The 19,166-nt window shown below is 38.7% G+C and overlaps 1 protein-coding gene across 2 annotated transcripts; it reads right to left on the bottom strand.

Moving 5' to 3' along the window:
- Nucleotides 1–128: 128 nt before the first annotated feature.
- Nucleotides 129–18,899, bottom strand: LOC144665207 (uncharacterized). Of its 2 annotated transcripts, none has more exons than XM_078526393.1 (23): nt 18,747–18,899; nt 18,535–18,593; nt 17,259–17,385; nt 16,287–16,436; nt 14,877–14,937; nt 12,784–12,946; nt 12,229–12,367; nt 11,410–11,477; nt 11,158–11,289; nt 10,408–10,543; nt 9,752–9,825; nt 9,071–9,190; nt 8,638–8,727; nt 7,155–7,230; nt 7,013–7,061; nt 6,504–6,609; nt 5,245–5,440; nt 4,658–4,859; nt 3,998–4,082; nt 3,526–3,591; nt 1,969–2,243; nt 1,710–1,789; nt 129–763 (listed from the first exon to the last, which is right to left on the bottom strand). In XM_078526393.1, the coding sequence occupies exons 2-23, from the start codon at nt 18,568–18,570 to the stop codon at nt 387–389; spliced, it is 2,808 nt and encodes a 935-aa protein (XP_078382519.1). In that variant the 5' UTR covers nt 18,571–18,593; nt 18,747–18,899; the 3' UTR covers nt 129–386. The 2 variants fall into 2 exon arrangements, with proteins under 2 accessions (XP_078382519.1, XP_078382521.1); XM_078526395.1 differs by having other exon boundaries at nt 18,535–18,594; nt 18,757–18,861.
- Nucleotides 18,900–19,166: the final 267 nt, after the last annotated feature.

The raw sequence follows: 19,166 nt of genomic DNA, 5'->3' as shown, positions 1-19,166 counted from the left end.
TTCGATTTTGGAATTTTGTTGGGCAAGTGTTCACGGCAGATTACTTTGGCAGTGTCTATTTCATCTAATCTTGGCTAAACTTGATGGAGTTTGCTACGCACTCTCAATATAACGAAGAAACAGAAAACTTATTACTCAAATGTCGTTTTATTTCAAAATTTACTGAACAGGGAATAAAGTGCAGTCGTTTTTATTTTATTCTTCAAACTTACTGAGAGTACTAACTTAACGGCATTTGCGCTTCTTTAAAACTTTCTTTGTTGAATAAAATACATTATATTTACACTTGGAAATCTTTGTCTCGTGAAAGGTCAAATACACAATCTTCACTCTCCCCTCCCCCCGAAAAATAACTTTACGGAAGCAAAACCAGTTCAAAATTGAGTTCATGGCTTTCTGTACTCGAAATGAGCATATTCGTTGATCAAATCACAGAAGCCGATGTAATTAAAATCGTGTTTGTATCCGAGAACGACGTCAAACTTTTTCTTTATCACCAAGAACTCCCGTGCGCTCACCAGGCTTCCCAGGTCCAACTCGCTCAAGACGCGGTGGAACTGGAACCGAGAGACTGTTCCATTGTGCACGCGGTCGTAATCCTCAAAGAGCGGGAACATTTGAATGCGTCGGATGCGCACACGGTCAGCCAATCGGTGCATGACTCGATCCATAACATTCTGTTCGTCGGGTGAAAGCTTGCAGTATTCGTTTTCCGGTTGGGGTTTGAACTGAATGGGCACTACTTCCGGTGCCTTTTCTAGGTCTGTGAAAAAAAAAATCCAGTTTTAAACTTCTAAATTCTCTTTACTGTGTATCAAATCCACTTATTATTAATAGAGAGGATTAAGCATGACGTTTATTTTTCCCGCGAAAGGCAAAATTTCAACTTCTACCGTTTGGCGTTCGTACCCGAAAATGAGTGGTTTTGTGTTTGCCATGATTGTGGCATTGTTTTCCTATTTTTTGAGGGATTAATTTTAGAATTTGATAAAAAAGGTAATAAAATGAAAGGCAAGCGCGTTTGCCGTTTGCCGTATAACGTCATGTTCAATCTCTCTATATGTAGGTCTTTACGATAACGGACACGATCAACCCAGGACGTGTGTCTTAATCAAAGCACAAATTCTTCTCAGAAGAACTACAGAAAATATATGAAGAACTAAGGAGAATTTTAGTGTTAATATCGAGCATGCAACGAGGCTTGGCCAACCTTTTTGTTAGGCGTGCAACAGCCAGCGAAATCACACAGTGTGGCACTTCCATTTAGCCAATAACTAACTGAAAAGGTCTCTGTTCGTGCAAGAGCTTATCCCAGTTTCCGTAGCATTGACCAGGAGTACATTTCTACTCCTCCTTAGATGGGATGCTGGTCCATGACGGGTTCCCCCATCATTTAATTCACCGGTACCCACTTATACATCTGGGTAACCTGAGATCATGCCCTCCCTCCCTACTTCTCTCGCTTTCGAAAAAAGAAAAAAGAACACCTGAGCGCAGGTTAACATCTGGGTGGAGAGGTACTATGAGAGTTAAGTGTCTTGCCCGAGAACACAACACAATGACCCCGGCCAGGCCACGAACTTGGACCGCCCAATCCGCGGTCCGCCCAATCCGCGAGTCCAGCGCGCTAACCATTACTAATCGTACGTGCGCTGTATATAGCCAGTCAAAACAAAGGAAAAAAAGAAAGAAAAAAAAAATCCACATACCTTTTAGAGTGAAAATAGACTCGATCTCGTCCACAAGTGCTGTATATTGTACATAATCTGGGTAACCCACGGCAGTGTATCTAGAAAGGAATAGATAATTATAAGATAGCCAAAGGGTCACGAATCACTGAACATAAGTGTAGGTTTACGCCCGCACGAAACTTCCACATCTAGTTTTAGCTGGGAATTTTGGAAATCCAGCAAAAAGATGCCAGACGGCTTCTGTTTCTGAGCACCTCTGTTCCGTGTTAAAACCTACCTATGCATAAGTTGCTCAACTTCGACTTTGGTGAGTTTAAGTGAAGCTAGGTCCATAGCTCTTGGGAAGACAGTTTTTAGTATTCTACCAGTGCGTAACTTGTCGTAATCCTTGAAGAACTCCGACAGTCTCATGCGTTCCTTCATTACACGACATTTTATTTTGTACATGATCTTCTCGATTTCTTCGTCACCCAAGTCAGGCAGATATTTCTTGTTCGTCAGTTTTAGTTCTTCTAATCTCTGCAGATATTTCATCTCTTGCTTTTCTGATGGCTGCAAAACAAATTTTATTGTAAAAATTACGTCGAAAATCACCAAAATTGATTGATTAGAGCGATTTTCGATTGAGTGTGCTAAAAAAAACACCTCCAGAGCTTGAGACTAACTTTTTAACTCACTGGTTTACTGGCTAGTGACATGTCAGATTTTACTAGCCAAAAGTAATTTTTCACTAGTCAGGTATATTGATTTCTATCAAGAACAGTTGACTTTTCCGAGTTTTTCAGTAGCCAAATAGCTAGTAGGAATGCTAAACCTGGTAGCCAAAACCTAAATTTTAGTAGCCTTTGGCTAGTTGGCTACCGTTAGTCTCGAGCCCTGAAACCAAATTATAGCAATCACTCTGGCCTATCATAAAGGACACAGACAATCCACTGAACCAATCAAAATAGGAAGAAAATACATGTAGCCGGCACGAAGCGCGGGAAAACTTGTGTGTGTGCGAGAGAGAGTCACGATTTGTTTTGGTTTTACTTCTGATTGGTTGAGAGAGTGGCACGAGTTTTTTTTAAACCAATCACTAAGCGTAGCAAAGCAAATGCGAATTACTTTAGACACTCTAGTGGAAATTGCTTTACAATAAGCCAAAATGGTTGAAAGGGATTACGAAAATCTAACTTTAGAAATTTCAAAGTATCATAAGTGGTGTAAGTAACTGCATTGTACGCAGGGAAGTAGCCGTATTGCAAGGGCTATTGCAAGTGGTATAAGATTAATTTTGTTTTTTAAGGCATTAAATGGCTTGATTGACTGGTATTTTAATTTTTATAGCTTTAAAGACATTCATAATTATAATACTCGTGGACGAAATGACATTTGTAGGCCCAAGTCATGTCGCTCCTGGGGCCAGAACCGTTTTATTAATCAAGCTGCTCACGAATGGAACATTTTACCCGACAAAGCAAAAAGCGCATTTGACATTTTAACTTTTAAAAGACATATTAGAAGTATTTGATAAGTTTTTTAATTTCTTATATTCATTTTTTAAAATTTAACTTTTTCATCTTCTATTTTTAATATTCACTTTTTAACCATTTTTATCATATTTGTTATTTATTTTATGCAGGGCCCCACTGAAAACCACCTTTTTGTGACGTGGGCTCCCTGCTAAAATATCTTTATTATTATTTATTATTATTAAGTTTCTTTAGCAAAAAAATAAAAATAAGACGTTTTTTTTATGATGAACCAGCCTCGACGTAGCAAAAAAAAAACATAGAATTAAAAACTCTGACTTTTAAAAGATAATTAGAGGAGTTTTAGCAAATAGGATTACCTGTAGATCATCAAGGAACTGAATGTAGTTGAACCCGATGTCATCTGAATATCTGTTCTGCAAAATCTGTGCAAGAAATAGAAACACGATATGAAGATCTGGCTAACAATAAACATAGTTAAATAAAAAGTGAAGACTTTTCCGGGCCAAGAGCTTTAGAGGTTGGCGCTTTACTTCAGTAACTAGGAGTATTTCTACTTCCCCCTCCCCCCCCCCCTGGATGCGATGCTAGTCCATCGCAGGGTAACCCCCAACCCACAATTACTTTCCACTTAATTTACCGGTGGAGTGAGGCACTGTGGGAGTAAAGTGTCTTGCCCAAGAACACAACACAGTGACCCCGGCCAAGGCTCGAACCCAGACCGCTTGATCCGGAGTCCAGCGGGCTAACCATTAGGCCACTGCGCTTGTAACTAAACAAATAAACGAGTTCATTTTGCGTTACTGAAAGAGCAAATGTCTCTCCTGTTACCTTGATTTCTTCAGGATCGTCCGTCAGGCCTAGAGTGTGTAGGCATTGGCTGGCTTGGATCTTCGTCACGTGACCGTTGTTGTGCCTGTACCAATTAAAAAACAAAAGTACTTTAATTGTTTGAGTCCACTTCAAAGCAAATTACTGTTTTAGATAGTTTAGATAGATAGTTGGACCTTAAAAAGAGCTCAACATGTCAGAATTTAAAATAAAACTCTTGACTAGCAAAATTACAGAGACCAATTTCGTGAAGTAAACCCATATTTCAACCGTCACAAATTTCAAAAGACGTCGGGCCAAAGTTTATCCAAGTTTATCCGTACTATCAGATGTGTAGCAGCTCTTGTAAGCTTGTAAGCTTCTACAGGTCCTCGAGTGTAGCAATTGTTATTGTTTTGGGGGCTAAAGACATTGTTCCTGTTGTTTGTTCTATTGTTCTCTCGAAGGGTAGCAAGCCATTCATATGAGATCTCACGAGAGCTGCTACCCCTTACCCGACCCCATATTATCATCCATCTTCGCCATCGTTTGTCAGTCTCACTTCCGAATAGTTTCCTGTCTTTTGTCGAGTACTGTCCTACAGAATCAACCATTATTGTTGGGTTCCCTGTGACCTAGGTACGTTTCTTACGTTCCAAAATCAAATCTTATCTAACTTACTTATCAAAGTCTTGAAAGCAAGGCTTGGAGAGGATTCGTTGTTCGATCAGCTTTCGACGCATGCGCTGTTTGATTCGTTCCACGAACTCCTCGTCGTCCTGTGTCGGCTGCTCAGAACTAGCCCCAGGCCTGCTCATCTGAAACGTCTCCATTGGGGGAACTGTGTATGTAGGGACTTTCTCCAGGCCTCGCCGAGTGAATACTACAGTGGAGAGGGGTGGGGGAGAAAAGAAGAAATCAGTATTTCGATACCCATGAAATAGTTGGCGACCCTAAAGTGAGAAGGGAGTAGATTGACAGTAATTTTGGGTTGTTGACTAAAAAATATTCTCCGACAGTGCCTCTCTCCACACAAGAACGCGGCTAATCGCCACTTCAGTGACTTCAGTTGACAAAGAGTTTTGAAAATTGCGGTGAAAAGGAGAAGACAAGTTCCAGAAAGATACTCAAACTCGAAATGGCATAAACAAACTCGAACAACTGAACGACGTCAATTTTCTTGCTAACAACACTTTTTTTTTCTGGGAAAACACGAGGTTAAATCGTACTCGGATCAAAAGGCGTCTAATTTCTCCCATCCGACTCACCGCTCTCTGTATCAGTAAGGAATCTTGTCCACATCACGTTGCCGTATATCTTCGGATCTCTGTAGTACTGGGCCAGCACTTCAAACTGCTCGTCCGTCAAGTTAGGTTGACCCATTGAACTTAAACACCGCCTGAACTGACTTCTACTGATAGAACCGTGACGAAGAGGGTCGAAATCTTGAAAGTACTCCTCAACCTAAAAAGAGTAGAGAGGAAACGGCTTTAAACTCCAAGTCACGAAAGGCTTGTCATAGTTAAAAAAATTCTGACACAGAGCGAATGCAAACTTATGAGTCTCTATTCACACAACGCGCAACTACTGCGAAAATGTATGGGGAGAGGTAAACTCATAAAATAAAATAAAAAATAAATAAAAGAATCAGGCTTTGGACTTCTATTTGTTCAAATGGCTTTTTTAGCGAGCGTATTTCCAGGAGGGCTTACTAACTAGTGGAGGGGGAGCTATCATCGAAAGGAAATTGCGTTTTTAAAATGTTTGGGTTTGATGTTGCGTCTGAAAAATTTTACGTACATAAAAGTGTATCACAGACAGGAACTCTCAAAACATGATGATATGAACACAAAGCAAGTTATAAGCCGTTAATTAAACTTCACAAGTCTCTGTACTTTTACGAAGGATTTCGGGGACTTTTTGTCGGGAGAGGGCTTGTTGTCGTGTGGGGGCTTCTTGTTTCTTGTCGGGCGAGAGGGGGGGGGGGGGTTATTGTCCGGGGAGGGCAATTTTATTTTTTACGCCCACCATAGACACTTTTTTTTTTCGAATTTTATCAAAGAGGAAAAAGGAAAATGTTCGATATACTGTGCCCCGAGCTGGAATTGGAATTGAACTCGGGTCGTCCGCCCGAAGTGCGAGTGTAATAACCATAAGCCCACCGGGAGCTGGCTCCCAGATTTCGTAAATTTTAAGTACAGTATATATCGTGTTACCGTAGCTAACCGTAAACAGGCTAACCAAAGTGCATAGTAGGCTAACCGGAGTGCATAGCAGGCTAACCGGTACTAGTTACCAGTCGACGACCGTAAGTGGCGGTCATCTTGAAGTGGGCGTAAAAAAAAATTGCCCGGGGAGGGCATATTGTTGGGGGCAGAGGGCGAGGGGCGCTGTGGTCGGGGGGACTTATTGTCGGGGGTGGTAGGGGTAATTGTCGAAGGGGGCCTTATTGTCGGAAGTATACAGTATCTAATTTTTATGAGTTAAAAACGCATCCCTTAGCGGTGGCGAATACAAATTGGCTTACCCTAAGTCTGTTGACAAGAACGTAATGTTTGATGCGATCTATTAACTCCTGTCTGTCAACTGTACTGAGATCCAATGGGCGAGGTGCTCCACTCTCACTTGCAGATCTGCAAGAATCGCCAGCAAAGTTAGTTTTTCCATATCTAAACTTTTTTAAAATATTTATTTTCTTTTCTCCAAACAAAGCTTGACAAACGCCGGAACCAAACTGTAACCATGATACACTGCGACATACAGTACCCACAATGCAACGAGGACAAACGATAGCAAAGTCAGGGGGGGGGGGGGGGGGAGTAGGGTGGAGAGAATTCCCGAGATTCTGCGATTAAATATTTAGGCTAACATTTACACGAAATTTGACTAATCGACAAAGGTTTTTTTCCAGACTTTCCATACTTTTCCAGGTCTAAAAAGTTTGTTTGTAGATTTCTATACTTATTCACGAATTCTAGGCTCTGCAAGACCCCTGCACAAAACCACAATAAGAAAGTACTTTGATCTAAAACTTACTTGTCTTTCTTTGCAAAATCTGAAATGGTAGTAGCTGTGCCGGTGTACTCTACGGAGAGAAATGTAAATATATCAATTAAACGTTCATTTCCCAAACGAAGTTAGAGTTTTAAAATAAAAGATCAATTAAGTATTTTCTTACCTGAATCAATGGATTGAATGAAAGCTGAATAGTTAATATCTCCTCCAACTGGATATTCGAATTTCTTGCAGAGGAGCTGTGAAAGAAACATGTTATTTTTCTGATTAGTTAAATTACTTGTTCACGCGGAGTAGGCCTTTGGGCGCGCTGTTTACACAATCAAACCTAAGGTGGAACAGTAAACGCGCTGTAAAAGCGGATCCGCTTTGTGTGAATGTGTGAAATGCTATGATAGTAATTTCTTTGAATACATGCAAACAGCGCCAAAATGTGCAATGCGCGTTAAACATTTACAGAAGAAAACAAGTGATTTTGAAAGGTTCTGCCTAAAAACAAACCCTGTTATAGTCTTATGGATTTAAACTAAAAAACCCGCCCAAATGATTCGATTGATGAATTGTTAACTAACATCCATTGCACCTTTTACATTTCGTTTATGTTCCCCAATTTTTTCAATTCTCGGCCGCGAAGTTTAAAAATAGGTCCGCACTGCGTACATGTGTCTAGTGCTGAGCTTTATTGAGCTTTGTGCATTACTGTATTGCTCGGTCACGGTAGTGCATTTATTAGGTTTTTGTCGGCATAGACTATAGTTGTAGAGGATTCTAGCTTCAACAGTGTAGTGAAGAAATATGGGTAGAAGTTATCAACAAGTGCAAGGTGATGTTGGAAAGCCATCTGCAGTAGACGTTGCATAATAGCTAGAGTCGCCTCATAGGAGCTAGAGATGGACGATTCTTGCGCTTTTTTTCGTGCTTAGTAACCTCCCGCGTGCATCCATAACTCTTTTTCAGAGTTTTTTTTTCGTGAGCGTTAAAAATACCGTCACGCGCGTCTTCGTAAGTGTAAAAAATGCGGTTAACAGACAGCACGAAAATGCACTGTCACAAGAATGCAAAGTCAACGTTCATCCCATTTGAATTCAGGGTCTTGCGCGTGCTGTCTGTTAACGGCAGTTTTAACGTTAATGAAGAGACAAAAGTCTTCAAACGTCCGAGAATTTATTATTTTTAGCGCAATACATTGTGTTTACGTTTGTTGACGTAATTAATGTCTTTAATTATCTCAAATTAGACTTGTTCCGTTTGTTCTACGTTTTCATCAGTTGTTCACGAAGGAATAACGAAGTGGTAACGAAGGCAAAACGAGTGATTATCGATTACTATCATGCAGAGAAGCATTTCTGTAAAATACTTCGTGTACGCTGTCACGTATTAGAAATCTCAGTGGAATTTGGTTAGTATGACGTCATAATTTGCCGTATATGAAGTACTTACTGAAAAATTTTAGCGTCATAGCTTAGTGTCTGCGCTTCGCACTAGACACAAAAACTATTTTAAGTAGCTTCAGAGGTATGAGACGAAATGAGGGTACTTCACAATGATTCAGGTAAAAGGCGGAAGGGAGAGTAAAAAATGTCATGACTTGCTATGGAGGAGAAAAGAAGGAGGGGAGGCGAGGGTAAGAAAGTGCTATGACTTACTGCTAGGTCCTGTGGTTGAACGTTGATGGATAAAAAGTGAAGCATTCTGGCGAACTGAGGTTTTGTGACGCCACGAGTGTATCCTTTACTCTGTAGGAAAATAAAAACAACAACAAAAAAACATGTGAATTGCTCCACTTTCTTTCTTCTAAACTACAAATTTCACCACTACCACCGACAATGACTGTACGGTCGAAAACGTTTTGGTTTTAAGATCTTTGACTACATTTTAGCTCTTTCACACACATAAATAGGAGACTCTAGTAATACAGAGAAACAAACATTCCTTGATTGCTTTACTACCTTTGCGAGGAAAATGTTAACATTACATACTGTTGCTGCAGTATTTGCTTTCATGTGTAATTTACTAAGCCAGTTGATGTACATTTACCAAGAAATTGCATATGGAAAGCTGGGATGGCGTTTTACTTACCCTGTCAAAATCTTTGAAATAAGGATAGACCATAAGCCTTCGTTTACGCACTGTTTCAGCAATTTGGTTGAGTATTTCGTTGACTCTGTTTTCCTCTTGAGCGGAAAGCACATTTGGCGCCTGCAAAAAAACAAGTCATTAGAAACATTTGAATAAACTGTGCAGCCACAAGAAAAAGTCCCAATGAGGCCTACTTCTTTTTCGATGCAGAAGACTATCGATTCAAGTTAAGATTTCAGCTACATAGCAATTTTTACAATCATATCGTTCTCATGACCAAGGCACAAAACAAACACTCAGGAAATATAACTCTAGATTTCGATTCAAAGAGTAACAGAGGTATATACTGAAGATATTTTGAATTTAAAGAACGTAACGACAGTTTACAAACAACAACAACAAAATCAAATCGCACGTTAGCGACAAAACATTCCACCGTGCAAATTCGTGTAACGTAAAATAATACTTTTTTTAAGTAATTTAAGACCAAGTTATGTTTTAAACGATACCTAAAACTGCACGGGAGCAGATACGTGATATCCTTAGCCAATAAAAAGCTTTAGTGAGTAACAAAGTTCATGTCCTTTTTTAACGACTCTTCGATGTGGATTTAATTTGTGGCCGCATTTTCAAAGAATCATGAGATTTATTAAATAGTGAAAGATATTTTTTAATTTATACCTTTGATAGTGCACCCATAGGAGGTCGGTAAACGTCAGCAGTTGGTTTCTTTTCCAGATCTGGCACAGTGAATGCTAAAGATACGAGAATAACAACAAGAGAATAAATTGACACCTACGAAAACATAGACTTTTCCCGGGACTTTTCATCAGTGCACAATGGACACAATGCAAAGCCCGTTTGAAACACATGCCGTACAGAGGGGGGTGAATAGGGGTACGCAGATCCGCAGATCCGCAGATCCGTGCTAAACTTTTTCGTTCAAATCCGAATCCGCAATGGACAGTAGATGATGTTGTTTGTTTTGCCATTTTTAGAAGTTTCATTTCATTTGTTGTTTTTGCGAAAACTGAATTCCGCCAAAATACCAATGAAGACCGACCAAAGTGAACAGAACTTCGTTAGTCACGACCCGAACTATCTGATAGTGAGAGTCCGGAATTCGGACCAAAATTTTCAGTTAGTCTTTTTAAAATCCACGAATCCGCTCAACGTATCGCAAAAATTCACAATCCGTGCACTTTTTAAGGCCAAAATCGTCGATCCGCGTAAAAAAAATGGAACGTCAGATTGTGAGTTTGTTTTGGTTTACAATAATCTAACTAGGAAAAGAGTGAAAAAAGCGTATAAAAATAAAATCTTGTTTAAGCACTGACCATTTTCCATGATATGACAGAACTCCTTGTACCGGACACGCCCATCAGGCTGGCGGTACACATCAACCACCTTCTGTATCTCTTCACGGGACAGATGAGCCTGGGTTCCACAACAGAGGCTCAGGCCACAAATAAACTGCAATGAAACACAAAAAAAGAGTTGAAATTTCGAAAAGGACACAGCACACCGCAATCTAATTTAAGCATAATCTGAGAAGCTTAAAAATACATTATTGAGTTTAAATAACACGAGAGACTCGAGTGTTCTTAGAAATTTTACAAATATACAGGTACAAGAGGAGCATGTTTATAGTTTCCTCTATAAAATGTGTTTAAAACATTGCGCTCACTTAACCTCAAACCGTAGAAGGCGTGCAAGTACAAGCTTGGCGTAGGGTGCATACTTAATGAAGCTATTATGAACTCTCCGACCAATCGTAGCGTGTGCAATTCCTTGAATATTTTATACTCACCGTCTGTGTATTAGGAAACTAAACAATAATGGTTTGATTTTGTAGACAGGAATTGTAAATAGGAAAACATTAAGAAGTGAGGATGACTAACAATGGTGAGGATAAAAATCCGGGAGAATGAATTGCAATACGTCAATTAACTTCAAAACTTACAGCTCGAGGAATTCTTCAACAGTGACTATAGTGTTGCAAGTTTGAAAGCAAGAATTTCGAACAAGAGCTGTGTTGTTGATCTAAAACGCCATTACTTTACTTGAACGTTTGTAAATTCACTTACTTGATTTTCAGTAATCTCTCCACTCCTTAACTTGTCATGGTCTTTAAAGAACTCTGTTGTACGTATTCCATTCTTGTGAATCGCTTCTCTGATTTTCTCAAATATTTCTTGTAAGGACGGTGTTCCTGGACGCTAAAAACATAACGCAGGTTAATGACAATTTTTGCATCACTTTTATTAGTAAATTTAAGTCATCCCAAATTTATTTCAGGCTGAATTTGTTTCCTTTTTTAAAATTTCAATATTACTAACCTTTCCATAATCATCAATAAACTCTGGTTGAGGAATGTATTTTGTAAAGTCCTCTTCTTCAGCTAAAGCTGAAAATCAGACAACAAAACTTGAATTAGCAAATATTTAAAATAATTTAGACTCGCTGGTAGTGCGGTTATCACTGCCATAGTCTACAACAGTTACCCCAGTCCCATAACAAGGCTGTAACAGTCATCCCACAGTTGTACAAAGCACACACAGGCATATTTCAGTTACACAACAGTCACACCACAGCAGGGCCACAGTCAAACTAGTCATACAGACCATAATCTGATCAGGGCAGTTGTAACACAGGCATACTACAGTCGTTCCTGGAAATACTACCATTTTCGAGCTACCATGAACGGCCAACTTTTTTCCGCGTCTTTTGACCCATTAAACATTCAAGTTTATTTAGACCAAATTGGTCACATTTTTCAACTGAATTTAATCAATTAACGTTTGGAACATCAACATGTCAAGTTTGACAGCTTCGCCTGTGTGTTTCTGCACGTGAAACATAGGTTTGAAATTTTTGCATTGACTTTTCACATATTTCTTCAATGAACGTCCACAGCAAAGGTGGCTTAATATTTGTGGTAAGCTGGGACAGCAATCTTTGATGGACACTTTTAAAATTATTTTTTGGGGGAGTCTTTCTACATTAATTGGTTTACTTGTAAAACGTGACAGTTTGTCTAGAAAATCTGAATGTTAAACATGTGAAAAAACGTAGTCCTACCACAATCACACAACAAAAATACAACAGTCAGACAACAGTGTCACCACAGTTAAAAAAAAAACTAGAACAATGTTTACCACTTTGCATTCTTTCAATGTCTTCATGGAAGCTATAGTAGTTACACAGCCCTGGTCGGGTGGGGTCACGGTATTTCTTGGCCAGCAGCACTGTCTCTTCATGTGTTATGTCAGGTGAACCAGGAAAACTCCGAAAAAACTGCAAGGAAAATGGAAGTGTTTAATAAAATAGGCAATTTTATCTAATGTAACTAGGTTTATAAATAATCATTTCAAAACTGTAGTCAATGTAAATGTCTAGTTTGCAATGCTTGCCAAAATCCTGGGGAAACATAAATTTCTCATATGTCTAACCCTTAAGTATATGCAGTTATTTATTTAATTGACCTGTCCCAGGCTTTTGGTTGGTTGGGGGCAGCGTGAAAAAAGACAAGCAAAAAATAAGCTAGGGGAGGGGTGTGGGGAGAAGGCTCCTGCTCCCCAAAAACCCTTGCCTGTTTTTTCCATTTGCTTTTCCTTGTGCTTATATCATTTTTCGCCATTCTTCCCATACACCTGGATCAGTCCAAGTTATTTACAATGCAAATTTAATCAGGTGATAATTCTGGTATTTACCTGGCTTTCAGTAACAACACCAATGTGATGCTTATCAAAGTCAGCATAGCAAGTCTTGATGTTAATTCCATGGTATTTGTAGAAGCGAGCTAATCGCATCAACAGATCCTCACACTTTGCCAGAGAGGCTGGACTAAGAGGACGTCGATCCACTGCACTGCCACTGGAATGAAACAGGCAAGAGTGGTCAAAATATATTAACTCCTTATGCAGCCTAATCACAGAAGAGCAGGGATCCATATTCCCAGTCGTCCGGTCGTCCGAGACGACTAAAAAATCGTATGGACGACCAAAAGATTACATAAACTCGTCCGCTGGACGACTTAAGTTTGACTTAATGAAAAAAAAAAAAACAATTATTAAGTTTTCTTATGAGTTACTTGCGTTCTGACCACTTGTCATCCATTCATAACTTTTCGAAAACAGAACATAATTTGCAACTTTCTGTCGCGATAAAATCATAGTTTTTGCCGCCATTTTGGCTGATGCGGTATTTTCCATGAAATCATTGCAGGCTCAATTTTCAAGCTCTCAACCGCTGATATTTTGTACTGCAGGCCTGCATCGCTGCATCTGCGAAAAACACAAGGCGATCGCATCAGCTGATGTTTTGATCAAAATTTGCCATTATCTTGGTCTGGCGCCGCCAGCAAAGAAAAAAAAGCAATGTTAACACTTCAGAAAAACAAACCAAATATAAATAAGAAGAGCAAAAGCGTTCTTTTCTTCCGTGGAGGCCCTGGCTTTCATTTGTGCCCGCATCATACGCTTCCGCAACATCACAAGCCGCTTGGGGGCGTGATGTTTTGTGAAATTTGTAAACCGGCAGCCAAGGTAGACAAGTAAAAAGTCTCATTAACAAATACTTGTGAATCAAACTTTATTTAAACAGATTTGTTGTCTTGAAGATTTCATGTATACACAGTGTTACATACATGTGATAATAACAAAAAAGTCAACTTTTCATTTACTTTTTGTAGGGTCGCCATTCTTCACTTTTGAACGGGCAAGTAAAATTTTGCAAGGGCAAGTATGTCATCTTGCATACTTGCCCGGCTGACGACTTGGAGAAAAAACGAATATGGATCCCTGGAAGAGTCTCTTATTCTTGTGCCCATTATTCCTCCATGAGACATCTGAGATTTTATACATGACCTGCTACAAATTTCCATATGCCAGGTCATTATAACGACACTAGTACCCCTACAGAGAATAACATGTACCGTCTCTGACAGGTCGTTGCTCAGTTTTGATTTTTTCAAGAAACAACCAATCAAACGAAGATGCTACACAGATCTTTGTAGAGCAAAAGCATCAGTACAGGTCTGTGTATGTACATGCAGTAGTTTCAAATTGAGCATACAATGAAAACCAGGCTACATCATACTACTGTGACAAATACAAGAGAACAGAGGATGAGAAAAATTATCAGTCAGCTGGGACATTGTCTTCCCTGTACCAGTTTCAATCACATGTGAACTTCATAGTTGCTTGAAGAACTCAACTAACAGTTGCATTTTATGCTGCCTTCAAAATATCTTAATTAGCAAAAGTCTCAGGAAACACGTTTTAATTAGTTCAGTTAGTTCAAAAGGTCATGTCAATGGTTTGGGTGGTGATCCCTGGTTTTCATCCATTTGATTTTAAATTGCTTGGCATCCCACAGTGTTGGAATTATTCCTTTGTTTCAAATAATCAAAAAACAATTAAATCACTATACTAACTAAACCACCATAGCCAGTCATTGCGTCTGTTACTTACACAAACAAAAGAGCAATAACTATTAGGACTTTTCTTTACCCGCCTAGTCAGTTAACTCTCTAGTCAGTCAGTCTTATGGATGGTTTCTTGCACTTTCAACCTTCGTTTGCTCGGTCTGTTTGTTCAGACCTATCATGTGCTTGTATGCACATGTTAGGCTGTTTACTTGGCGGTTCATTCGGATTGTTGTTGTTGCAGTCTTTATCAGTTACTTACATAAACACAAAAAGCCGAAATATTAAAATCTACTAAGTTCCGAAACTTTTTGGTTTTAATATCATAAATGGAATCCCACAGCGTTGGAACTATTCTGTTTAGAACAAGCTTGTTACCTTGCAGCAGGACCAATCTGCTGGGTAGCTGGATCTTGATTTAGAAGATCAGGATCAAATACTGCAAAAGAAATAATTAAGTTGAATTAACCAGTTGAACAATAACAACAGTCTACTCAAGCTATAGATATAATTCAATTAACATTTATTTATTACTAATTATCTTAATTAATATTACTGTACTAATCATATTACTACTGATTAATATATAAAATTATTAATATTACCAGGGGTACTTATTATTAAATATCAATAAACATTTAATTATTTTGATTACATGTGAGTGCTTAAACACAGTGGCCTTTGTTTGATTATTGATTGAAGTAGTCAAAGTGTGAGTTAAAGGGCGCTTTGCATTAGATAGAACTGGCCAGCCAGCTTGGTAGTTTTAAATGTGAAATAGGCCCATAGGCTTACGGGCACCTTCGGACCTGGGGGGGGGGGCGGAGACCTTGTTGCCCGAAAAAAAAAAATGGCATGGGTTAAAAGCCGAATCAGCAGGCATACGAAATGGACAACAGAACGTGTGTTAAAATAGTTGTGTACAAACCTTGCCTGCTTGCTTAAAGGAAACGATAGTTCTTAAATTAATCTCGCGTCGTTGCCCGAAGATGTCAATGCACTGAATCCTTTTTCTTCGGAAATATTTTACTTTTTCACTTTAGTTCAGCAAAAAGAAAAGTATTTTTGGGAGGCAATTTACATTGTTTTCCCCCACTTGAAAGTTATTTAAAATGTTTGAAACATTCAGGGATGAATGGGTTGAAACTTATTGTTGAAAGTTTTGAGCTCATTTCAGTCAAAAGCATTAGCTTTATTACATTTGTAACCGTATTGCAGCTTTGTTTCAAGATCTTAAACTGGTCCACCACGCGCAAATGTTCAAGCTATGGAAAAGCTTATTTGCAGCTGAATCATGCAGAATTTGCGAGAAAATTGAATATGATGATAGCAATTTGCGAGAGAAAGTGAAAGCAGATAAATGAGAAATTTGGACTTTTGAACCACAAAGTTCGGTATATTTCCAATTCTTTTTCTGTTGATATAATTCGTTTTGATTGTTATTTTGAGATTTGTTTGCTTGGTATTTTCTATTTTTTTCTCTGGCTTGTTGCCCGAATTCTTAGCGTTTTGCCTGAGAAATTTTGGCACAGGGGGGGCTGCAGCCCCCCTTGCCCCCCCGCCTCGTACGCCTATGAATAGGCCTTTTCTTCAAGATTTTCTCACAAATCCACAACAAGAGTGTATAATATTTATACATTGACTGATTTGACAGGACAAATCTGACTAATAGTTAATATATTAACGGAATTCTATTCTCCAATGTACAAACAAATGGACAGTGCCTATTAAAAAAGTATTTGATAAGTGTAATTATTATAAAAAATAAAACAAAACATTACAACTAACCTGCACCAATCACTTCACAGAAGTGTCGGTAGCTAACCATTCCTTTCCGTTTAGGATCAGCACTGCCATATTTTTCCATCAACTTAGCATCATCCTCTGGACTCAGTACAATTCCAAACAACTGATCCAAGCAACGGTCAAATTGAGACTCTGAACAAATGAAAGGAGTCAATTATTACATGTAATTTATTACACTAGCCCAGGTTGTTGGAAGGATGTATATTGCTATCCACCAGATAAATCACTATCCAGTGAAAATAGCGTAATCTGTTTTGTAAGTACTTATCCGAAGGATACCATTTTATCTGGTCCAGGTTGTTCAAAGGGTGGAAAACATTATCCACCAGATAAATTGATATCCAGTAGATACATGTACCGGTATGTGTTGACAAAATATACTATCCTATACACTGAATAGTGATTTATCCAGTGGATAACGTTATCCACCCATTGAACAACCAGGCCTGGAGTTTTTCTGGACAAAATTACTGTTGTCAATTGCTACAAGTTTACAGAATTTTTATTATGTACACAACCCTCCAAGTTTATTTTTTTTCCTTAGTGGCCATTTGGCCACCCACTGCTCAAGTCTGGTCGCCAGTGAAAAATTTTAGTCGCTAAACTAGGCTCATGTTTCAATCCTTCTTCTCAATTTTAGTCGCCAGGCTGGCGACTGCGGTTCCAATTAAGTCGCCAGCTGCAAAATTTTAGTCGCCATGGCGACTAAAATGGTCTTAATTTGGAGGGTTGTGTACATGTTGTAGTTTTCTGGTATTTTCCTTTATAATTTTTATATTCATTTACAATTATTAATATATTGTCATCATGTACACCAGAACAAAAAAAAAATTAGCCAAATTGTACCAAGAGTAAAATTGATCCACAACAATTTTACTATACTTGAACATCCTTGCAATAATATTTATTGAGCTATAAAATATACAATACTTGATATGCATGGAACAAACTTACTTGTAATGAAGCCAGTTCTAAGGCGATCAAAATCCTTGAAGTACTCAGTCAATCTTACTTTTCTGGCATTGACAACTTTTCTTATTTTGTCTTCAATATCCTTAAGAGTTACAGGACTGGTGAAGCTCTAAATGGAAGTTTAACATATGCAACACATTTAAACACCTTCATAAAATTTTTTGCAATGTGATTTTTAGCAACTGATTGCTCAGTACAGGTTCAAATGCAGATTAACAGGAAGGGTGTGACGGGGCAAGGGGGCTGCAGCCCTGCCTTTCGTCTGGGAAACTTTCAAGATTTTATTAAATTTTTCTAGGTTTTGTTCTTGCAGCTCCAAATGTCCTTTTTCTGCATTTTATTGTTGTATTATGACAGGTACCAAATTATTACAACTTATAGTACATTACAAATACCAGCAATACTTTTGCGAAGTTCTCCTCTGCAGTGCATTTTTAATTGAATGCCTTAGTCTAACTTTTAGTTAATAATAGGCCAATACTTTGATATGTTAACATTCTAACTTGGCTCAGAGGTTAGGGGGAAATTTAAACAAAAGAAATTATCTGTTCATCCCCGACCACAATGTGACATCTTTTGTTTTATACTCCCAAGGACCTGAACCAAGTAAGAATTTTAATATATCGAACTGGCCTATTTATTGTAAACACTTGGCAGCTGATAATTATTTCAATGATGGTGATGATGATGATAAAACCAGGACTCTCCCACTACAGTGATTTTCAGTAAGGTCCTTTTCTCATTTATGAACAAACAGACATCGTTCTTCCCTCTTGCAAAGGTAAAAGCACAAGAGACACCTATTTACTGTAGCTAACATTTCAAGTATTGATATTTTGTCAGAGCAAATCAAGGGTCAATGTTTGAAAAGCACAAAAGACTGTGGGTTGCTAACTCTAAGTTACCAAGCAGTGAAATATAATATTAGTGATTAGTGTTTCTGCTTTCCCACCGAAGAAGCACCACAGTTCCTTCACACCCATGATGAGTGGCCCAAGGCTGAGTCAAGCTTGAAGGGATTTTAGGCCAGCGCAAACAACTGGGTCAAGCAGAGATTTTGCGTCTCGTCGCAAAATTAATGAGAAATTTAAACACGAGGAGAAAGAAAGATGAAGATGTTAAATCGGGACCAAAATATTTGCATGAAATGCATTTAAATGGTTACAACACTTCGTATATTCTCTGATAATTGAGTGCACATGAATAACTACAGTAGAAATTATTTGTCTAATTTTGCGATCAGGACCTACAAACTTACCGCGTTCTCGTAACCATTAGCCACAGCTGAAACCATTTTTAACCGTTATTGCCTCTAATCTGTTGGAAATAAGAACACATCGTGAACTGGGATTGCAGATGAAATAAACACAAAGTTGCTCAGTTCCTGTCGCTAAAATCCTTCTTCTAGATTCCGACGTTTAGCAAAAGGAACTTTAAAATTGAGACAGTAAACCAGTAAAATACACGTACTTGACCACGAAGAAAGTTAAAATGAAGTAAAAGAGAGGGTTTTTCCCTCGCTATCGTTTAGACAATCTGTGTTAAACGACGAAACTTCTTTCCTGTTGTAGACACTTGTGAACTGAAAACAGTTTTCCCAGTTCTCTTGTGTTGACTTTCTCCTGGCAACGGTGGCGTAAACCGCTGGACAAAACACGGCCCACGATATCGTTACCAGACCTCTCGCAGTACAGCATAATCAAAGATAATGGAACGGGTATATTTCGCGGGACTTAATTTTCGCGATTTGGCCAAAAATACGTAATTAACATAAAAAATAGGTAACGTTTAAAATAAATTTTCGCGGGTCTTTAATTTCGAAGTCCCGCGAGACTTTTTCGGGGAGGAACAAAGACTCGAGAGACTTGCAGAAATCGAGCTCACATTTGA

The sequence above is a fragment of the Oculina patagonica genome, chromosome 9, assembly GCF_052425735.1.
Source record: "Oculina patagonica isolate OP01 chromosome 9, crgOcupat, whole genome shotgun sequence".
Taxonomy (NCBI): Eukaryota; Metazoa; Cnidaria; class Anthozoa; order Scleractinia; family Oculinidae; genus Oculina; species Oculina patagonica.
This window is presented reverse-complemented; position numbering and strand designations above follow the sequence as displayed.

Bases quoted from the DNA above. Each gene is read 5' to 3' on its own strand.
- LOC144665207 (XM_078526393.1), bottom strand. From the start codon at position 18,570: ATGGTTTCAGCTGTGGCTAATGGTTACGAGAACGCG. The intron at 9,826-10,407 runs GTCAGTGCTTAA...TCGTATCTTTAG, and splicing joins CTGTCATATCATGGAAAATG to CATTCACTGTGCCAGATCTG. The intron at 2,244-3,525 runs GTAATCCTATTT...TTTGTTTTGCAG, and splicing joins AGTTCCTTGATGATCTACAG to CCATCAGAAAAGCAAGAGAT.